This window comes from Nuphar pumila, chromosome 3, assembly GCF_984573655.1.
Source record: "Nuphar pumila chromosome 3, dmNupPumi1.hap1.1, whole genome shotgun sequence".
Taxonomy (NCBI): domain Eukaryota; kingdom Viridiplantae; phylum Streptophyta; class Magnoliopsida; order Nymphaeales; family Nymphaeaceae; genus Nuphar; species Nuphar pumila.
Window position 1 is genome coordinate 121,259,056 of NC_143251.1, and position 22,582 is coordinate 121,281,637.

General features: G+C 40.4%; 1 protein-coding gene across 8 annotated transcripts in view; it reads right to left on the reverse strand.

Moving 5' to 3' along the window:
• ATM (Serine/Threonine-kinase ATM-like protein) overlaps nucleotides 1-22,582 on the reverse strand; it is a 308,602-nt gene that overhangs the window by 170,980 nt on the left and 115,040 nt on the right. For all 8 annotated transcript variants that reach the window (XM_089999875.1, XM_089999874.1, XM_089999877.1 and 5 more), the window contains one exon: nucleotides 12,889-13,032. In XM_089999875.1, coding sequence (XP_089856001.1) covers nucleotides 12,889-13,032 — 144 coding nt within the window. The remainder of the gene's footprint in view (nucleotides 1-12,888; nucleotides 13,033-22,582) is intronic.

Sequence of the window (22,582 nt, forward strand, 5' to 3'; positions counted from 1 at the left end):
CCTAGAAAAAAACATAATTGACGAGAAAAAAATAATAAATATAATTAGGTCAGTTTTTTAATTGGGTCTCAAAGTTCATTCAATAATGCACACTTATAGCCACACACACACATAGTAGAGATAGAGTGGAGGTGGTTTGGATCCCAGATTTCTTCTCAAAAACAAAAAGAAAACACCAACAAACTCCGGAGATCAACCCCAAGAAATTGTGAAAATGCCGGAAAAAAAAACATATATTGAATATGCTAAACAGAGGTCACCATTATGTTTGAATATTTCAATTGTGTGTTCTATCTCAGTTTACACAGTAGTGAAAAGAAACCTACAACCCCACAATCTGTTTTAGTTTGCTTCATTATCCTATTGTAAAAGCACTCAAAACTGAGACTGTTTTCATACTCAAAGATGTGAGCCAATAAAAATCACAAATTAATTCAATTAAAATGGGTTATAGTGTAAAATATCCTATGGATCAACATCTAGATAGACCTAATAGCATCTTGAGAGATCCTTAAATAGTCAGTTTGAAGAAAAAGTTGCTTTTTATTGTTTCATTCAACAAATTTATTTCCAAAATGTAGGTCGGGTGGGCTCCTATACATCAGAAACTGATTGAAATAACCATACAACTGCTCCTTTATGTCCAACTTTTATCTTCAAGAGAAGTTGCGCTGAAGTGACCACCAACATGACAAGGGATACAAGTTCCATAAGAGCCTTTTCAGTTCCATAAGAGCATTATTGACGAAAAACCAATTCAATGCATGCTTAAACAATTCAGGACATCGCATATTTGATTGCACACCAAGAAATCATCATCGCTACAGTTATATGGACAAAAAAGGAAACCAAGGGACCGCAGTCATATGGATAAAAAATGACTACAATTATTAATAAAAATCTATTTCATATGGACAAATCAAACTATTTGCTGCAGTCAGGGCTGGGCTAGGACTGGGCTGAGCTACAAAAATGGATAAAAATCTATTTCATATGGAATCAGGGTTGGGGTAAGACTGGGCTTTTAAAAAAAAAAAAAAATTAACTGTTTCGGGAGGCAGGACTGGGCTACAGCCCAGTCCTGCCCCCCCCCTAGATACGCCCCTGGTTAATAAAAAAAAAACGAAAAAGCCATACCTGAAGGAAAACGATGATCGGCGACGAGTGGTGGCCGGCGGCGAGTGGTGGCCGGCGACAGCAGTGCCGGCGGCGAGTGGTCGCACGGCGAGTGGTTGCACTGCGAGTGGTCCCTTCTCAGCAGAGGCGGTGATCGGCGAGTGGTGGTCGGCGACAGCAGTGGCGGCGACGAGTGGTGGTCGGCGACAGCAGAGGCGGCGAGTGGTGGTCGGCGACAGCAGTGGCGGCGGCGAGTGGTCGCACGGCGAGTGGTCGCACTGCGAGTGATCCCTTCTCAGCAGAGGCGGTGATCGGCGAGTGGTGGCCGACGGCGAGTGGTGGCCGGCGGCGAGTGGTAGCCGGCGGCGAGCAGTGGCGGTGGACGAAAGGGGACGGAGTGGAGAGAGAAGGGGCGAGGGCTTTCCCTCGCCCCGAAGCACCTGTGTCTTTTTTAAAGACACAGGTTCTCGATCTTTCGAGAATACGGGCCCGGATCCGGGTCGAACTCGGGTCCGGGCCATCCGATGTTTAATGCGCGCCTCACTTTGAGGCGCGCCTCGCCTCAAGGCGTACGCCTCAAGGCGCATGAGGCGTACGCCTTGAGGTTGTTGCGCTTTTTACGTGCGCCTCAAGGCGAAAAGGGTCTCGCCTCGAGGCGAGGCGCGCTTTTTGCGCCTTGAGGCGCGCTTTTAACAACACTGGTCCTAGTAGTTTCCATAATGTGCCGATGTTTGCATTTGGCTAGGTCATTCTACTATGGAGTGTGTGGACAAGATTTTTGATGTGTAATACCATAAAAATTGAGATAGTCTTTAAATTCTTCGGACATAAACTCTCCCCCTTAATCAGTGCAAAAAATAAAAATATCATTCTGAAACTTATTTTTAACCATTTTATGAAATATTTGGAAGTTAGCAAGGACTTCATATTTATGTTTAAGAAAATAAATCCAAGTATGTCTAGAAACGTCATCAACAAAAATGGCATAATATGTATATTCACCTTTGGTAATAACTGGTGTAGAGCCCTAAACCAAGGTTGCCAAATTAGGAAGCAGAAGCAGGAAACGATACGGGAAGCGGAAGCGAGAAGCGAAGCATTTTAAAATGTATACCTGGCGGGAAGCGAAGTATCAATTTAAAAGAAAATATTAAAAAAAATGAAACAATATGGTAATTGAATAGGAATCGAACAAGAAACAAATAAAAACTAAAATAAAATTGATCATTCTTATATTTCATGATTTTTCAGTAAAAGAGTTAAACTTTTGTTAAAATCTAACAAAGATGATTACTAATTTAAAGAAAGTACATGAAGAGTGAAAGCGTGAGAGAAAATACATGAAAAGAAACGTGAGAAAAGCATATAGGAAACATAGACCATGTGTGTGAGAAGCATAGAAGAAGCGTGGGGGAATCGAGATTCCCATAAAGTTTCAGAAGCGAGGAGTATCGTGCTTCCGAAGCGAGTTTCCGGGAAGCGAGCTTCCCACCTACCTAAGAAGCTTCCAGTAACTCTGCCCTAAACATCCGAATGTATTAACTCAAGTGGTCGTGAAGAAACAAGAGTTCTACTAAGAAATGGTAATCTTTTCATTTTGCCGAAAATGCAATCTTTACAAAAATTTTCAGAATCACAAAATTTTTTCAAACTTGAAAAATATTGAAAAATTGTTTTGGGATGAAGGCGTAGTTGTTGTTGTTGTTGTTGTTGAAAAATATTGAATTTTAGACATATGAGGATGGCCAAGTCTTTTGTGCCATAAATCCAATTCTAATTTCTAAACATTATAACAAAATGCATTCTTGGCTAATTCCAAAAAGTCCATAGAGTCATTCTTTATGGCCTTCCCCAATCAGCTTCTCTGACGGGCGATCATGTACCCAATAACCATGAGAAGAGAAGGAGATATTACATCCATAGTCAGATATTTGCAAGACAGATAAGAGATTCAAATTAAGTTTAGGCATATATTTAACTTCTGAGATGAAAAAAATTGATTTTTGAAATTTTTCAAAACATCCTATTCCTTTTATTTCATGAGATACGCCATCGGTTGTAAAAACCTTTGACACATTTGAGGTCATGTGAAAAGAAGCACCAGAATCTAAAAACCAAGGAAAGTTACTTGGATCGGAGAAAAATGCAACAGTCACTCCAGTTGAGGAGGATACCCCTTTGAGAAGAGGTTGAAGGATTTCCATCAGTTGAGCCATAGATACAAGTCTTTTGACTCGGATTCAAGAGATGCAACTCATTTTTCTTCTCTTCTTTTTAACTTTGGACATTAAGGCCTATAGTGCCTCAGTTCATGACAAATGACTTTTAGTTTATCAAAGTCACTGTTTTGCCTTCTAAAATGAGGTAGCTTATAAGTGCGAGTATGATAACCCGGCCTAGACACAGCTAGAACTGAGTCATCATCAACTTTTGGAGTACTTTTTCTAAGTCTATTTTGCTTCATAGTGAGCTATTCTATAATATCAACAATAGAAGGAATTTTTCCACGATGTAAACGAGCCGATTTGGTGGATTCAAACTCCGGCCTTAGAACATTCACAAATTGATAAAAATGTTGCATATCGAGTTGCTTTTGGCGAAACTCGATATCTTCGACACAATGTCATTTGGGCTCAAGAAGAGCCAAGTCTTCCCAAAGTTCGAACAACTCATTATAATATTCTCGAATAGTTTTGTCTTTTTGAGTCATTGTGTGAACTTTGTCTTGTAAATTGCACACGTGCAATATCTTTAAGGGAATACATGTTTTTAAGGTATTCCCAAGCTTTATTGACATGCTCAAACTTAGCTAGACTAGAGCATTTTTTAATGTCTACGCTATTGATTAGCCATTACATAATTTTTGCATACTCTATCCTCCACTCTTTCCATTTCTTTTCATAAGTGGCTAACATCTTATTCTTCTCTTCCTCTGTAAAAGGAACCTCTTTATCACCCTCTTTCTTGGTAAGAGATAGTTTAGGTTATGAATAGAAACCATCCACTATACCCCATAAATACTTTTCCCATATGTGGTGCTTCATAATTGAAGCCCACATTACATAGTTAGTATCATTTAGCTCCATAGAAATGATTGTAAAACCTAAGAAAAAAAATATTTGGGCTCGGGTCGAACCCGACCCGGATCCGTCACGGGCTTAGTCAGTTGCGTGCTAATAAAAGCACGCAGCGACAAAGGGAAGGAGGTCTCTCGAAACCTCCTCCCCCCCCTGTTCGCTCTCTCGATCAACCCCCCTTGTTGACCTCTGCGTTGCCGAGCACCCCCATCGGCGACCCCGCTCCTTCCGGCGACTTCCTTTCTCCGATGAGCTCCTCTTCGGCAGCCTCCCCAGGTACGCCCCTTTCCCCTCTTTGTTCTCTGGTCTCTCCCCTGATCCCCTCTCTTTCTCCCCGAGCCCCTCCCTGCTCCCTATATCGGCAGGGGAGGGGGGCGAGCCCCTCCCTTCTCTCTTGCGGCAGGGGAGGGTGTCGAACCCCTCCCTGCACCCTCGTCTTCTTCTCTCCTCATTTTCAGCCGGTAGGTTGGCAGGGGAGACGCCCCCTGTCGTATGTGTCTGACTGGTTGGTAGGGGGTGATGCCCCCCCTGCCGCTTGTTGAACGACTGGCAGGGGTTTCCAACCCCTGCCCCTCACTCTCTCTTTGTTGCCTTTGGCCGGTAGGGGTTGTGGCCCCTACCTATCGTCTTTTGGTAGGCCAACAAGGGCATCGCCCTTGTCGCCTAAAACTTTTGGATTGGTCGGGCCCCTGCCTGTCGTTTCTGGTAGGTCGGCAGGGGCTGGAGCCCTGCCTGTCCTTTGTCGACAGGGGTGACGCCCCCTGTCGCCTGCATATCATAGGTCTGCAGGGGCCTTGATCCTTGCCTCTCGTTTCTCGGCAGGTCGGCAGGAGTCGAACCCCCTGCCCTTTTGTTGTTCCAGCAGGGGCCATCGGCCCCTGCCCTTTATCTTTTCCAGCAGGGGCCGATGGCCCCTGCACCTGTTCTTCGGCAGCATGAGTCATTGGACCCTGCCTCGCATTTCTTCAAGGTTGGCGAAGACCGTTGCCCCCTGCACCTTGTTTGTTTTCCAATAGGAGGTTTCGCCCCTCTGCCTTGATCTTGCTGCATGTCTCGTTTCTATGTAACCCCCCAAAAATCCAGGACTTGTAACTTTTAAAATAGTTTAGAAAGCTTTGAAATCATACAATAATCAGAGTTTAAATAATACTTCAGCGAAAAATGATATTTTTAAAACCAAAAGTCAATGGACCTTGAGCGCATTACAGCGTAAACTTTCCTTTGTCAAATCCCGCACAACCATTGAAATCAAATGGTTTAGAAATGGAGTTTCAATAATTGAGAATTCGTTTGTTGAAACCAAGAAGAAGCTTACTAAAACAGTTTTATTAACTCACGGTTTAATAAAAGAGAAATTTTGAAACACACTTTATACCAAATTTACCAACATGTCCTCAGGAACGAAACGTCAGGGAAAGAGCTCTATCTTGATCTCATCACGCCATCGTGTCATCGCAAACTGTATTACCTATCCATTACCTGTCCATAAAATGGGTCAGTTTCGCTAAAAACTGGTAGGTGCATAGACATGACAATATTAAACATAATTAAGCAGAATAATTTAATATGTCAAGTAGACAGGCAATTAAATAGCAATTTGCTTTCAGCAGTGTCATGGAGAAAACTATCATGAGCACGATGCTAGAATTTTTAAAAGCATTTTACTAACACAAGTAGGCTAACTATTACAAGCAAAGAACTTCATAACAAATTTAACTAGCAACATACAATGCTATATCAACCACACACACAATTCCATAAGTATTGAACCTGTTGTACCCTATAACTTTCATATGTGCATAATTGAACACATTGTGTGATCGGATTTAAATTATGTTTCGATATTAACTGGACAGGCGGGTACACGCAAGGCATGAAACATAGAAACAATCGAGACCCAATCGAGACCAGTCCAGGGGTTTATTATGCTATGTGTTTTAGATAACCCGGATGGCTGACTGAGTCCGTTCCTAAGGGGATGGCCAGTGACCAAGAGAGTAAATCCCCAAAGGCATAGGTGGTCTGTGGATGCATCCAACTGTAAGCTACCATTTGTAGCCCATTTCCCCTAACTCCGATGACTGGGGAATCCGAGTCTTTTGCCCGTAACTGCCATTAAAGGACCTGTCCATCGGAGTTTTGTACCATCTGTCCTCTCTCTTGACGAACCATGTCGAACGAGCACGACGGGGGTTTCTTAACCGCCGCCCCGTTCTACATGCCCTGGTCTTTCGACCCACTTGAGCATCTTGCCTGTGAAGGCGAAACCATCACCATTATGTGTGTTATACGCGCCATTGCATGTTCAAGGTAAACATGGACCCCTCATCCTACTCATCGTAATACACAACGTACATGTTCAAAAGTATAATCACGATGAGAGGGGAATGGATTTCTCATATGAAATCCCCAACACATCTGCTTTGTAAAAGTACACAATACAATCATTCAATTTCATATTTGTCATGCTCTAGTCCTTTAGACCCTCACGAGCCACTTGCCTGTTAGGCGATCATCAACATTACATGATTGTAATAAGGTGCCAAAACATGTTCCGAGGTTACCATATACCTCTCAACCGATCATCGTAACACCAACATGACGTACATGTCCAAAGGTACGGCCATACCTATTAAAAGATACAACTACGATAAACGGGGGAAACGGTTTCTCAAAAGAAACCCCAACATTTATCCTTTATAAGAGAAGTGATACAATAATTATTTTGTTTCATAAGATCAAGTCTTTTAATTTATATTAACACAATGGCATGTTGTACGATACGAGATTTGCCTCGAATCACTCTTTTGAAGTGACGATACACATTGCATGCAAGAGATCGGTGCGAGTCTAGCTTCCGTTCTCCAAAGACACGGCAATTTAAGAGACTTACTTGATATATATTGAAACTCCCAAAACCTTCGAGCTTGCTTTGCAAGGTTTCACCCTTGATAAGTTGTGACCCTTTCAGGGTTTCTGAATCATATTAAAATATCACATTATAGTTGTAAAACATTTTATTCGAAAGTATTGTCTTAAAAAAACTTAGTCGCACTTTCGCAATCTACAAGACTTCCAATTTTCGCCTTTGCAAAACGGTGCATCTGAAAACTGGATTCGCATAAGGAATCCTTTTAAAAGGAACTGTTGTGCACAAGCGCAACTCGCATCCTTCAAAAATTAGCAAAGACAGGATATATAGAAGGCTGCATCGACTTGTATACCATAACTGCGAGCATGAGAACATTATAGTGTGATAGCAAAGTACTAAGCAATACTCGACATGCAAAATCGCACATTGAGCGAAAGAAGTATAAGCAAACCGCACGAGGTATAAATTTGTACATCGATTGAATACCTAAACAAGCAAGTAACTATGCAAACAAGGCATGAGGTACGAAACCATACATCAGTCACATATCTAAGCAAGCAAGTAAATGTGCAAATAAGGAACACGGTATGAATCCATATCTCAACCAATAAGCGTGCAAGCAAGTAAATACGCAAGGCAGATAAGTACAGGAAGGAAATAAAGTATGACTTAGGCATATCTAGCATGACTGTTTTAGTTATTTCAACTTAATTCAGTTCATATACTGCCCTTTTTGCGCAACTTTCCCCTACCTTGAGGGTTTCAGCGCTGCACGCATCATTGAACATAGTAATGTACATCTCGGGCCGCGGGACGCGAGGGTGCTCCGTCGTACAAATCTGTGAAGAACAAATAAATAGCAACTTGAATAAGAAAAAGAAGGGGCTTGGTGGACTCAGTTGTGATCCTGATCCAACCCGACATTAAACAAGGGATGTCGGTCCGCTAGGGCACTTGACTGTGACAGAAGGTGGTAGGGGCCTGGCCCTCCACCCATCTTCTGACATCGCGGACAGGGTCAAAGGGCTAGGTTGTTGCCTGCCAGAAGTCGGAAAACTGCAGAGCTTAGATCCTGCGAATAGTTGGAAGTCATAGGAGGTAGTAAGGGTTCAACCCATATCGACCCACCGAAAGGACTCAGTCGACAGGAACTCAGACCCTGGCGATCTGCCAGAGAGTGAGTGGCAGGGGCAAAGCCCACTGCCGAAAGGGGGTGCATGGCAAGGGTCGAGGCCCCTGCTCCGTAGAAACATCAAACGACAGGGGCCGAGGCCCCTGCCTGCCGAAACAACAAACGGCAAGGGTCTCGGCCCCTGCCTGCCAAAACAACAAACGGCAGGGGCCTAGGCCCCTGCCTAACGAAAGAAATAAATGGCAGGGGCCGAGGCCCCTACCTCACGGAAACAACAAACGGCAGGGGTCTCGGCCCCTGCCTGCCAAACCAACAAACGGCAGGGGCCTAGGCCCCTGCCTAACGAAAGAAAAAAAATGGCAAGGGCCGAGGGCCCTACCTCACGGAAACAACAAATGGCAGGGACTTGGGTCCCTGCCTGACAATATTGGACGACAGGGGCCTCGGCCCCTGCAAAACAAAGAATGGCAGGGGTTTCAGTCCCTGCCAGACAAAACAGAAACCGGCAAGGGCGTCGGCCCCTGCCTGACGAAACGAAAAAAATGGCAGGGGTCCCGACCCCTGCCTAACGGAACAGCGATGAAACAAGGGGGAAGGTGCGGAGGGGGGTGTCAGTCCCCTGCCACCCTTTAGGTAGGCATAGAGGGAAAAAGGAGGGCACGACACAGGCGGTATGTCGTCTGTCGACCTCTCGGCAAGCCCTCAAGGAGAGGGAAAGAAGGGAGGAGGGGTGTCGCAGGGGTGACTGGCCCCCTGCAGGCTCACCTGCAACCTCAAGAGAGAGGGGGAGGCGACAGGGGCCCCGTAGGCCACCTGTCGAGCCTCCAATGGGCACCGGCGAGGCGGGAGGGCGCGGCAATGGCTGTGCGCCGCCTGTCGGCCTCCCGACGAGGTGACAGAGAGGGGGTGAGGAGGAGAAGAAGGAGGTGAAGAGGGAGGGCACAGTAGGGCCCATCGGCCTCCTGTCGTGCCTTCCGGCGAGATGACAGAGAGAGAGGTGAAGGGGGTGGAGACGGCGTACCTGGAAGGGGCAGATCGCCGGCGGTGGTCGCAGTGGCGGCGGCGATCGGACCAGCATGAGGAGGCGTCGGTAGGTTTGCCGGCGAGGTTGTCGCCTGCAGGGAACGAGAAGGGGGGCGGGGCATCGATCCTCCCCTCCCGCAACGCTCTTAAAGAGCTCGAGGAGGGGCGACAAAAGGGGAAACCCCGATGGGTTTCCCTTAACGGGTCGAAGGCGCGGTGAGGGGGGGTGCGGCACACAGGAGAAAGGGTTTTCTCAAAACCCTTTCTCTTGTGTCGGGTTTTTAAAAAAAAAAAACTAACGACGATGGGCCCGGGTCGGGTCCGGACCTGACCCGGGTCCGAAAAAATTTATTTTTTTTTTTAAATGCGGGTTTTACATTCCAGCAGGGGGTTGTGCACCCTGTCCTGCTTCCTGTTGAGGCAGGTTCAGCAGAGAGCCTCTGCTCCGTCCCCTTCCTTTTTTGTCCTAGCAGGCAAAGGGCATGAGCTCTCTGCCTCTGTGGCTCTTTTTCGGCAGGAGTGAGGCCCCTGCCTCCTCGTTGTTTGTTGACAGCAGGTCGACAGGGGCTCACAACCCCTGCCCCTGCTTCTTACGCTTACAGAAGGTGTGCAAGGGCACGATGCCCCTTCCTCTGTTTCCCTTACGTCAGGACGGCGACAGTGTCCCTGACCTTCTGTTTTTGGTATTAGCTTGCTAAGATCGTTACTTTTGCAGCTCATGCGACGGATCTTGCTCGCGCTCCACGACCCGAGTTGTCCATCGCTTACACTCGCAGACGCCAGCAAACTTGCAACTCCCAAAGGTAGGGGAAGATTGCACAGAAGACTTGGACAATGGAATTGAGTTCAATTAACTAAAAAGACAATTAAATAAATATATATGCATATGTATATCATATATATTTATACGAGTACGCATTTAACTCAAGGACACGATTTCGCGATCCTTGTCCTTTACTTTGTCGTCGCGCATCGCACAAAGGTTTTGTGTTGCACTCCTGCTTACAGCCTTTACTTTGTCGTCGCGCATCGCGCAAAGATTTTGCGTTGCACTTCTGCTTACAAGCTTTACTTTGTCGTCGCGCATCGCGTAAAGATTTTGCATTGCACTCCCGCTTACAGCCTTTACTTTGTCATCGCGCATTGCGCAAAGGTTTTGCGTTGCACTCCTGCTTATAGCCTTTACTTTGTCGTTGCGTATCGCGCAAAGGTTTTGTGTTGCACTCTTGCTTACAGTCATTTACTTTGCCGTTGCGCATCGCGTCCAGGCTTTTGCTTTTGCATATGTGTTACTACATTGCTATTATAGATGACGCTCAAGTTTTCGCTCATTGCATACGTGTTTGAGGCATCCTCGTGGAGGATGCAAGAGGCATCTACCACTCTCCCTCTTGCGACAAGAGTTAAGTCGGGAGCTAGTGATACATCCTCGTCTAAGGAGAGGGATACCTCGCAAGGATCTTGGCTCTTCGAGTACGCAGTCCTGCAAAGTCGACTTGAGATTTTAGGGAGCTGCGCAAAAGCATCAAAGACTGCCCAAATCAAAGCATTTGGAATGAGGTGATTGGATGGTTCTGTTGAGAAACTTGTATCCCGTCTATCGAGGTCGGTATCGAGTCATGCGAGACATGTAGAAACCCCGATAGCGAATGAGATTCGAGATAATCACATGCCAAATGTTGGCACAAGCTGTTGGTTGTTTCAAAAGATAAAGAATGTTAAAAGTAAAGCTTGAGAAACATTACATCTTTGTGAAACACTTCTGTTGAGGTTCCTATTGAGAAATTATACCCCTTTTATCCTAGAGTACTTGTAGTAGTGCACTTTTGAGTTAGCCCAACAGCTAGAATTCTAGCCGTTGAACTAGCCTCCAACGGCTAGAACTCAGTCAACTTAGGTTGACCAAATCCTAGTCAACCTAGATTGATTAAGATAATATATATATATATATATATATATATTACATACTAAAATATTATATATATATATATATATATATACATACTATATAAACATATGTATATATGTATACTTATACAAGGAAAAGGACATCCATCTTAGAATTGTCCACATCAAAGGCTGATGAGGATGGGTGGGGTGCTCCAGGGTGATGAGGTGGCAAGCTAGTGGGGTCCACCAAGCTTTTGAGGTGGATCTTCCAAAACCAATTGAGCTTTCCACTTGGTGCAAAAAGGAACTGGGCACATGCGTGCAGCTGAGTGTGCACTTTAGGTTGTGTGAGCGTCCAGCCATGTGGGGGTCTCCTGCTTCCATGGGGCTCGGTGGCGGTGAGGTCTGTGCATCGCTGCACTGTCTCGCGCACTGATTCTACAGGGTCTGTCAAGGGCAGACGCATCAGCGCCTAGTCGGAAAAATTGGTACCCCTATTGGGATAAACTAAGAATCATACTGATTTCTAGTTTTTTTCCAACTAGGTGCCAAGTCGGCACGTTAAGAACTAGCAAAACCAGTTAAAACTTGGCTGATCTAGTCCAACTAGGATTTGCTCAGGGTTACTAGAAGTTTCTTAGACAGGTGAGAAGCACGCTTCTCGAAAACTCGCTTCTGAAAGTTGATGGGAATCTCGATTCTCCCACGCTTCTCCTATGATTTCGACACACTTCAGTCATGCTTTTTATATGTTCTCTCGCACTTCTATTCATATTTTTTATGCTTCCTCTCAGGTTTCCCACTCGCTTCCCATGTGCTTTCTCTACATTGGTAGTCATCATTTTTAAATTTTGACAAAAATATAATTCCTACACTAAAAAATCATGAAATTTAAGAATAATTATTTTCATTTGCATTCTATTTGATTCCCACTCAATTCTCATACAACTTCATGTTTTATTCCTCGCTTCTCACTTCTTATAAATTTTTAAATGACTCGCTTCCGCCTCCCGTATTGTTTTCCACTTCCACTTCCACTTCCTAGTGTGGCAACCTTGATCTTGCTACCCGAGTCAAGTTGGGTCAAGCTTGTTTATACATATAGTCACTAGAATATGAGAACTACATTGTGAACAGCGATTTTCGTGGATTTTTTATTTTTTTCTTTTAAATCTAATTATACTAATGTGTGATCTACGTGCTTGGTTTTATAAGGACAAGTTCTTGAATCATCCAATTATGATGCATAAATGAGATTTTTTAAGGCTTTTAAATCAACGGCTTATAATCTTCATAAACATTCAAGCATTCAAAAAACACAGTTTCCTAACGAAAATACACAATCCAATAGTTGATTCCTAGCGAAGTCACCATTTTGAACACATCTATATGGTTGGATTTGCAAAAGAAGCATTTGAAATGCCCATATTTCTAGTTTTCATATTCCAGTTCTCATATTCTAGTGACTATCTATATATATGTCAAAATTTGCTGTTTTATATATATGTATATATATATATATATATTATCATTAATCTTGATAGTTGGTCTTGATGTATGTGAAACAAGTACAAGCTTAGTGACTTAAGGCCCTAGAATGTTTAATATCTGAATAAGCATACGTACATACAGCAAAATAACTCGGAATGCCCATAAACAGCAGCCTAAGTAAACAAACATACTTAAATCAAATAATATATGAAAACAGACAAAAGGAAACAATATTACAAAGAAAGCTTTACAATATCATGGAAAAAAACTTTTGAGTAAATAACAACCTTCGAAATTTCTTTCCTGCTCTGGAATGAGAATGTGCCAGCTCTTTCCATTACATAGAACAACCGTAGCTCATTCATTGCATCAAGCATAACTTGAATTGATTTCATCATGTGATTAGATTCAACAAATATATAATTTTGAACCTGAACATATCAGCGAACTATCAAAAAAAAAAGAAGGATTATCATACTCAAAGCAAATAACATTCAAGGTCCACAACAAGAATGACATGCTCAAACTTATAAGAGAGAGCAACCAGGAGCCATTTATTTAATTTTCCGCCTACAAAAGATAATAAAAGATAAAACAAAAAACATAAGAAACAGAGATACAGGCAGAAGTATTGAAGATATACATGGTAAACAATAATCTGGAATCCAGTAAAAGAGGAGTTCAACAACACTGTCATACATGGAGCAACTAAAATAGAATAAGCAAATGCACACTTTGCATAGATAACTAGAGGTAATAAATAGCTTACTAAAATGAAAAATAAATGTGTCCAATTTTTTGCCTAAACAGAAAAGCATACTTCATGTATAGTGGATTTGCTGAAGTACAGTCAAATGTAAACTAGAAATAATCAATGAATCGGATGTTAAGCTGATGGAAGGCTCTACAATGGTAATCATTCAGCATTGGAACGCAAATCTGACTCTGCCCAAACATTGGAACGATAATAAGAGGAGGAAAAAAAATGGCAAGGAAACTTAAACCATTGGACCCTTCTCTCATTTTTGAAGGCAGACCCACCAAATCTCCTCGAGATCTGGTTGCAAAAAACAAGATGCAGTTATGCGGATGTTGTAAAAATGTCTACAATGAGACTTTGTGCATAAAGGCAAAATAAAGAGAGCTTTACAAAAGCTTACTTTACAATGAAGGGAAGGGGAAGTCCCCTATTTATAGAGACTATAGAGAGCCATTGGAGGGGCTCCCACATGTGAACGTTGAAGCCCCTTCAACTCTTTTCAGATATTGTTCTCTAACATAATGGCAGTTCATCTCAATATGTTTTGTGCGCTTGTACTCCCATATCTTCCAACAACTGCCGAATCCAAACAATTTTCATGGTAGTAATTGTCATGGCTCAATATTCTGCTTCAGTAGATGATAATGATACCTTGTTGCTTCTTGCATCTCCAAGAGATTAATGAGTCTACTAAAAACACACAAAAGGCAGTGGTAGAGTGACGGTTACTTGGGTCACCTCCCCAATTAGAGTCAGTATAAGCTATTAAATTTAATTCAGAAGAAAATAGAAATAATCCCTTATTCAATGGTCCCCTTATATATCTGATGATCCAGAGAACTGCACTCATATGAACTGATGTAGGTGCATGTTGAAATTGGCTTAGAATATGAACAGCAAGTGAAATATCAAGTCTAGTGATATTAAGATACATTAAAGATCCAACAAGTTGCCTATAAGGGGTGGGATCTTTTAGAAGAATCCCATCATCGATTTTCATCTTTGTACCAACTACCTCAAGAGTTTCAAAAATTTTATCATCTGTAATTCCTGACCTATCAAAAATCTCAAATGCAAGTTTAGTTTGAGATAAAAAATAACCTCTATGAGAATACGCAACTTCGATGCCTAAAAAATACGTTAGGAATCCCAAGTCGAACATTTCAAATTTAGCTTTTAATATAGATTTTATGCTCTTAATTCCTTTAGTATCATCACCTGTTATTAGCATATCATCAACATATAGCAATAAAATTATTATTCATGCATTGGATTTTCTGACAAACAAAGTTGTATCAGTGAAACATGATAAAAAACTGAAAGTAATGTAGGATCGATGCAAGCAGCACTAGAGGCGGGGGAAATAGTGCTTTTAAACTTTGTCTTTGAAATTTGAAAGATTTTGAATTCTGCAAAGCAATCACATACAAAGAACACAAAGATTTTATATTGGTTCGGGTCCTCCAGACCTACATCCAGTCCCCAAACAAAACCCGCTTGAGATTTTCACTATCAAACTTGTGGCACTATAAGATCAAACATACCAAAATTGGCCCCACTTTCAGCAACAACTCTGTTGAAAGCAAACTTCTCCTATAAATCAAGAAAACTGTCTTTTTTACAAAAAAATTGAATTAAACAACTTACAATCAGCCTATGAGCCTTTCTTATGAATGCAAAGGAAGTAGAATAGGCTTGCAGGCTTCTAAGGCTTCAAAAATACTCAACTCACGATTTCACTGTCTCACAAAAGAAATTAGAGTGAAGAACTTGAGTGAAAAGACTTAGTGAGTGAGAAAACGAATGCTTGAAAGAATAGGAGTGAGAAACACAAAATTCGATGTTTCAATTCATTGATTTTAAGTCTAGATCTCACTCCTATTTATAGTTGAAAAATTTCAGACATTGGTGGTACGAATGGGTATCAAACTGACAGTTTTGAACAGTCAAAATGCTTGAAAAATGAAAGAACGCAACTTCTGAAAGTTCAGAAAAATGGTTATATTAGTCGATTAAAAAAGTTATCAGTCGAATGAAATCAAATATTAGCAGACTGGCAGTTAAAGTCAGTCGACTACTATGTCTAGCCGAACAAATTTAAATTTTGGTTTTTGAAACTTAGTTGACTAAAGAAAAGTCAGTCGACTGATGAAAATCATCAGTAGACTGAAAAAAAACTTTCAGTCGACTCTTGCAAAATTTTTCAGAAATCGAACATTTTGGTCGGTCGACTAAGAGTCGATTAGTCGACTAATCAAAAAGTTGATGTTTTGCTTTTAAAAACTGGCGCAAAAATCGGTCGACTGATGAGTCTATTGGTCCACTGATAAACTCGAAAATGTGGGTAAAGAGCTTTCTAAAATAACTTTTGCCAAGGGTTCTTTTAGAAAAGTTTTTCTTAAGTATTTTTAGGTGAAATGCAAGTAAGATATGCAATCAAAGTAAGGCTCTTACAAGAATCTAAGACTTTTAAAGATATTTACATTTGCACACTTGTCTTCACAGATTCTTCAATTCTTTTTATCTTTCTTCACTGCCTTGTTGAAATTCAGTTGTTCGAGTTATTCATCATCAAAATCTTGTACTTGAATTGTCGTGTACAACTTTCTTGTCTTAACAAAAAACATTTTTGAACATTACACTATTAGATCTATCATACCAAGTCTCGGGAGCTTGTTTCAAACCATAAAGAGCTTTCCGTAGACGAAGCACTTTATCCTTAGGAATCTCCATACCCGGGGGAGCATTTATATTGACTTCTTTGTTAAGATCATTCAAAAAGGCATTTTTAACATCCATTTGATAAATGTTCTATTTCTTAATTAAGGCAATGGTAATGAGACATCTAAGAGTAACCATACGCGCAACGGGGGCAAATGTCAAGCTCTATATTTAGGGGAAAAAAATCATAGGATATAAACCTAGAAGGAACTCTTCTAGTTCTTTCGGTTCTTCGAGGGTTTTCATCATGTGAAAAAGGGGATTCACTAGGTTCACTATATTTCTTAATTGCACTTCTAAAAATGTTTTTATCTCTATGAGTGTAAGTGATAGGATCTCTAGATGCCCTTTCTTCAATATGATGATTGGTTGATGGATGAGAAGAGTTGTCATTTTCTTCTAGTTCGTTATCACTATTATACACAATTTCATCATTCCTAAACAATAAGTAAAACAAGAAAGAGTAGTCCACATTTTCTTCGTGAGATTCATATTTTTCGAAACCACTAACGTTTTCCAAAAAAGTCACATTCCTAGAAACATATAATTTATCATTTTTAATATCATAGCATCAAAACCCTTTTTGGCTTCCGGAATGTCCAAGAAATGCACAAGGAATGGCTTTTGGTGAAAGTTTGTCATTTTTATCTGTTAGAACAAAACATTTACATCCAAAAATTCTCAACATATTATAGTCGGGTTCCTTTTGATATATCGTTTCAAAAGGTGAAATTTTATTTAAATTTTTTTATGAAAGTCAATTTATGAAATAAACTGATACAAGAGTTGCCGCGGCCTAAAATCTTTTTACAATATTTTGAGAGATAAGTAATGTTCTAGTGGTTTCAATAATGTGCTTATGTTTTCTTTCGGCTAACCAATTTTGTTGAGGTGTTTTAGGACGATTTTTTATAAACAATTCCATAAGTTTCAAGATAATTTTTGAATTCATTTGAAAGATATTTACCTCCGAAATCGGTCCTAAGAATCTTTAAGTTTCGATTAAATTGATTTTTTATCATCATATGATATGCTTTAAATGATGCAAAAACCTCATGTTTGTGTTTAAGAAAGTATATCCAACAATATCTAGAGTAATCATCAACAAAAATAACATAATATGCAAACCCTCCTTTTGATACAATGGGTGTTGGTCCCCATGCGTCCGAATGAACAAGTTCAAAAGAGTTGGTTGTAAATATAGATCTTTGTTCAAAAGGCAAACTTCTCATTTTTCCAAGGATACAATCATTACAAGTGAGATTGCTTTTACAAAGATTTTTGACAAAATGTAAATAAGAAAGTTTGGTGACATTAGAATGGCCAAGTCTTTTGTGTCAAACATTTATATCCTTATATTGGGCAACATTACAAAAATAGTTCTTTGGTGTTTGAAGAGAGTCCACGTAGTATAGATCTCCCTTCCAAGAGCCTTCTCCAATCAACTTTCCGGACCGATGATCCTGTATCCAAAATTTATTAGACGAGAATTTTATGTCACATCCATGGTCCGAGAGTTGAGAGACGGAAAGCAAATTTTAATTTAATTTTGGTATAAATCTAATTATAGGAATAAAAAAACCTTGTTTTTCAAAGTTTCCAATTCCTTTAATTTCAAGATAAGTGCCAACCGCGGTTGAAACAAAAGATGGAGATATATTTTTTGAATATTCAAAAAGAGAAAAAATATTATGAGACATATGAAATGAGGCACCGAATCAAAAAGCCAAGAAGTCTTACTGAAAGGAGAGAATGTTGACATGGCGGCCTCGAAGATAGATCCTTTGAGAAGAGGTTGTAAAGCTTTCATGATTTGACTTAGAGAGAGAACTCTGTTTTTGGAGGTGGATGGATCATCTTCCGTATGCGGTTGAAATATGGTGGACATAGCCACCATCTTCCATTTTGGGCACACCAGTTTGATATGTCTGTGTTCTTTACAAAAATGACATAATTTTGTTATATTCTCTTCCATGATAACTTCTGTTTTGACCATCATTTTCTCTTGCTCCTTGATTTTGATTTTTAAAATGAGGAGGCTTGTATGCTTTCAAGTTGTTACCCGGTCTAGAAAAGGCATAAGCTCCTTCATTTTCTTTTTTGTTTGAAGGTGTGGCAAGAACACTCAGATTGGCCTTGCTCATGCCCATACGAGTTTTCTCTCCACTTAATTTAGTAAGAACATCTTCAAGTGGTGGAGAAGTGAAGGAGGATAGAAGAGAATATCGTATTTGTTCAAACTCGGGTCTAAGCCCATTCAAAAAATTGAAAAACCCATCTTCGTCTAGTTGCTTGTATCGAAGCTCAATGGCTTCCCCACTTCATTTTGGTTCAAGCATAGCAAGTTCATCCCAAATAGAGGATATATCGGCGAAATATTTCCTAATAGTCAATTCGCCTTGTTGAAGGGTCAAAGCCCTTTTTTGAAGATAATATTTGTGGGACAAAACCCTTGAAGTGTACATCCTTTCAAGGTATTCTCATACTTGAGATGCCTTCTTAAACTTCAAAATATTTGCATTGATTCGGGTTTCAACCAAAGAGAAGATCCATGAAAGGATTTTATAATTCTTCATTTTCCATTCCTCATGTTTCTTGTTGTACTCTTCAAAAGATTTTTCTCTTTCTTCCCCATCAAGAACCTCAATCTCACCATTTTCAATAGTGGTGATTTTAGGTTGGGGTTTGGGTTCGGAGATAGTACTTTTGACATAGCTCTAAAGGCCTTTCCCTTTAATATGATCTTCTATATTTTCGGCCCAAACATGATAGATTGACCCACTGAGCTTAAAGCCAAGAGACAAGTGGGAATCATTTTCCCACATGCAGAAGTTTATGAGAAAGAAAAACTTCAAGAATAGAGACTCTTACCACAAAGGGTCTTTTAAGCTCACTTGAAGAGATATATTGCACTTAGAAGTTAGAAGTGGATTGCAAGAGCTTTCCACGCCAAAAAGAAAAGTTTGTGGAAGTGCACGCTTTTTTAGGCAACCACCGGAGTATGGCAAAAACATGAGTTATTCTTTCATTGACCTTGCTCTGATACCATGTAAAAATGTCTACAATGAGATTTTGTGCATAAAGGCACAATATTCTTAATGTGATACGTGTGCACAAAGGCACAAATGAACACTCACACAAGTGCACAAAATCACGGATACAAATGCACAAAAATAGAAAATAGAATCTCTTATTGAACCACAAAGGAGAGTTTTACAAAAGCTTACTTTAAAATGAAGGGAAGGGGAAGTCCCCTATTTATAGAGACTAGAGAGAGACATTGGAAGGGCTCCCACATGTGAACGTTGGACAACGGTCATCTTATTGACCGTTGGAGGGGCCCAACGTTCACATGAGGTGAGCCCCTCCATGGCTAATATCCAAAAGAACTAAAAAAATAAAAAGAAAAAATAAAGAAAAGAAAAAGAAGAAAAATTACATGAATTGAATAAACTCAAAATAGCATCAAAGAAAATCAAGAATATAAACATTACAGAGCATAAACTACAGTTCTACCTAATAACTCACTTTTTACTAAAATCCACAATACAAGTAAAAATACAACTTTGGGACAATATAATGTCTTTCAAAAGATTAAACTGATAGATTAACAACTCACCTGTAGGCTAAAATACTTTGCTCCCTTGTCAATATATCCTTGTTGAAGTATCTTGTAAGCATCTCTCAAAAATCTTTGCTACCTCGAACAAAGTTTTAACTATGAAACAATATAAATGACTAATGAGCTAAAATATTCTGTAAGCAACTATCACATCCAAGTTATTTTAATTGTTAAAGATGCCACAGACCTGCACTGTTTCTTATATACTAGACCTCGCCTTGTAATATCACGTTATTTCTCACTTAGTTAAATTTGAAATTTTGGAAAAATCGGTAGATTCTCGATTTTAGGCCGATGCTTTGGAGTCTGGGCTTGGCCCAGGTCTCATTGTCAAGGCCTAAATGAGTCACTCGAAACGTGAGAAAAAGTTTTATGATCGACCTTTAAATTCAAGCGAAATTCGGGTTATTTTTTAACGAATTTTAGAAGCAAAATTAGAGTTATATATCATTGGATGCATCTCAAAATTCTGAGCGTAACGATATTTTATTTTCCTTGATTCGGCTACGGTTGGCCCAAAAATCGCAGTTTTTCAAAAAATGAGCAATTTGTCGGTTCGGACCCGGATTTGGATCAGACCGGATCTGATGGGTTTGATCCAAATTAACAAGGATTTGGACTCTATCCAAGACCGATATTAATCTAGATTTGATCCAGCCCAAGACCCATTTGGATATTTGGATATGGATCCGGATCTAGATCCAAATCCATCAAATTTTTACTTTTAAATTCATTAGAAACCTTTAAATTGGAGTTATTTAGTGTTAAGAAGTCTTCAATGTTATTAAAATAACCTTTGGAAATTTTTAGATACTTATTAAGTAATTAACAATTATTAATTAATTAATTTCAATTATGAATTTTGATTTAAGTTTTGGTTTAGGACCCTAAGTAGAGTCCTTAAACCTATATAGAATTACTTAAGAAGAACCCTAGTTCAATAAAAATAACTTTTGCAAGCTTCTAAGTATTTATTAAATAATTAATAATTAATTAATTATATTTAATTCCAAAATTTTAAGTTGGCTTTGGTTTAGGACTCTTAAAAGAGCCCTTAAACCAGAGTTACCAGTCGAGGAAGTGGGAGCGAGAAGCGATACGGGAAGTGGGAGCGGAAATCGAGGCACTTTCAAAAATTTAGGAAGCGGGGAAGTGTGGGACCACTTAGAAGAAAATTCTGAACCGTCTCGGAAGCGACCTAGGAAGCGAACCAAAATCGAGGGGGAAGCGAAAAAAATGAAAAAAAATGGGGAAGTGTGGGGGAAGCGTGCTTCCCATAAAAGGGAAGCACGCTTCCCAAAAAAGGAGACGCTTACCCTCACGCTTCGGAAGCGCAACGTTTCATGCTTCTAAAGCGTGCTTCCCCTTTTACCTAGGCGCTTCCGGTAGCTCTGCCTACAAAATAAAAAAGTTTCAAAATTTTGAAAAGTGAGAAAGTTCCAATTAGAGATTAGCTTCAGCCCTCTCTAGAAGGACTGGATGGATAAGAGGAGGTGTCACCTGCCTTTTTCTCTATAAATAGCCTCAAAGAAAGAGAGAAAGAGAGAGAAGAAAAAAGGGAGAAAGAAAGAGAGAAAGACAAGAAAAGAGGGAAGGAGGAAGAAGAGGAGAAGGAGATGATGTTTTCACCATTGATTTCTAGTTCTCTTTCAATCTACGGTCAAGGTACGGGTCTTTCTTTTGTCTCGAATGAGAAAAACAGCCTAAATAAGCTTTAGGTAATGTTTTTATAGGGAACCATGGATTCTATCTTGATTTTTCATGGTTTAATCCATGGGAATCGATGTAGGAAGGCTTAGATCATGTGGTATTTGTTTTCCTACGATTTTCTGCAAGTTTTTATGTTTAACCCAATATATATAGAAGCATGTATACATATGTGTATATATGTTTTTGCCTAGAAATGATACTTTGGACAGGTCTGGACAGTTTTGTTTCATGCTTTTAGCGGGCAGATCTAGACAGATCTGGCCACGATGATGATGGGCAGATCTGGCCAAATTTGAGCCTATGTCCATGCTGCCCGTTCTGGACAGATTTGTCCCCTAGACGGGCGTGTATATATGGACAGGTGGACACGGGGCTGTGGTTCTTAAAACGGAACCAGATCTATGGAAATAAAATTGTGCATATTCGGCTAAAATAAGAAAAATGGATTTTTGGGTGATTTTTGGTCCGGGACAGGACGGACAGTTGTCCAGTCTCAGCCTGGACAGTCGGCTGGGACAGGACACTCTGTTGTCCAGTCCCAGACCACTGTCCAGATTTGGGTTGGACCACTGTTGATGTGAAAAATAGTATAACACACACACACACACACATACATACATATATATATATATATATATATATATATGGCTCCAGCCGATTCAATCGGCTGGACTGAATCTGGAACAGTCCAGTCCCAGCCGACTGGTCGGCTGGGGCTGGCACACTGTCATAACGAAAGGGAAAAAAAATGTTACCTATACTGCACCTACATCATGTTCAACTTGTGAACCTGGATTCCTGTTCAACTTGCCGTTGAGTTGTTTGCATGCATGCATGCATGCACATATGCTGCATTTATATTTTAATTTTCTCTCACAAAATTTCCCAGAAGCAGCGTGGATTATGCCATATCCACCAAGCATGGCAAGGGAAAAACAACTATCCTAAACAGGCATTAATGATATTTTTATGACATCACGATATAACACTGATTTGAATTGAACCTTGATGTAAAGGACGGTTAATAGGATATTTCCTTGCAAATTAATGCAGATTGCTGACAGAACTGTTCTGTTGGTAAATTGAAGGCAAATGTCACCACTGAACGTAAATCATGCTCTGGCATGCTCCCAATAAAATGGGAGTTGCTTCTATAAATTATCTACCT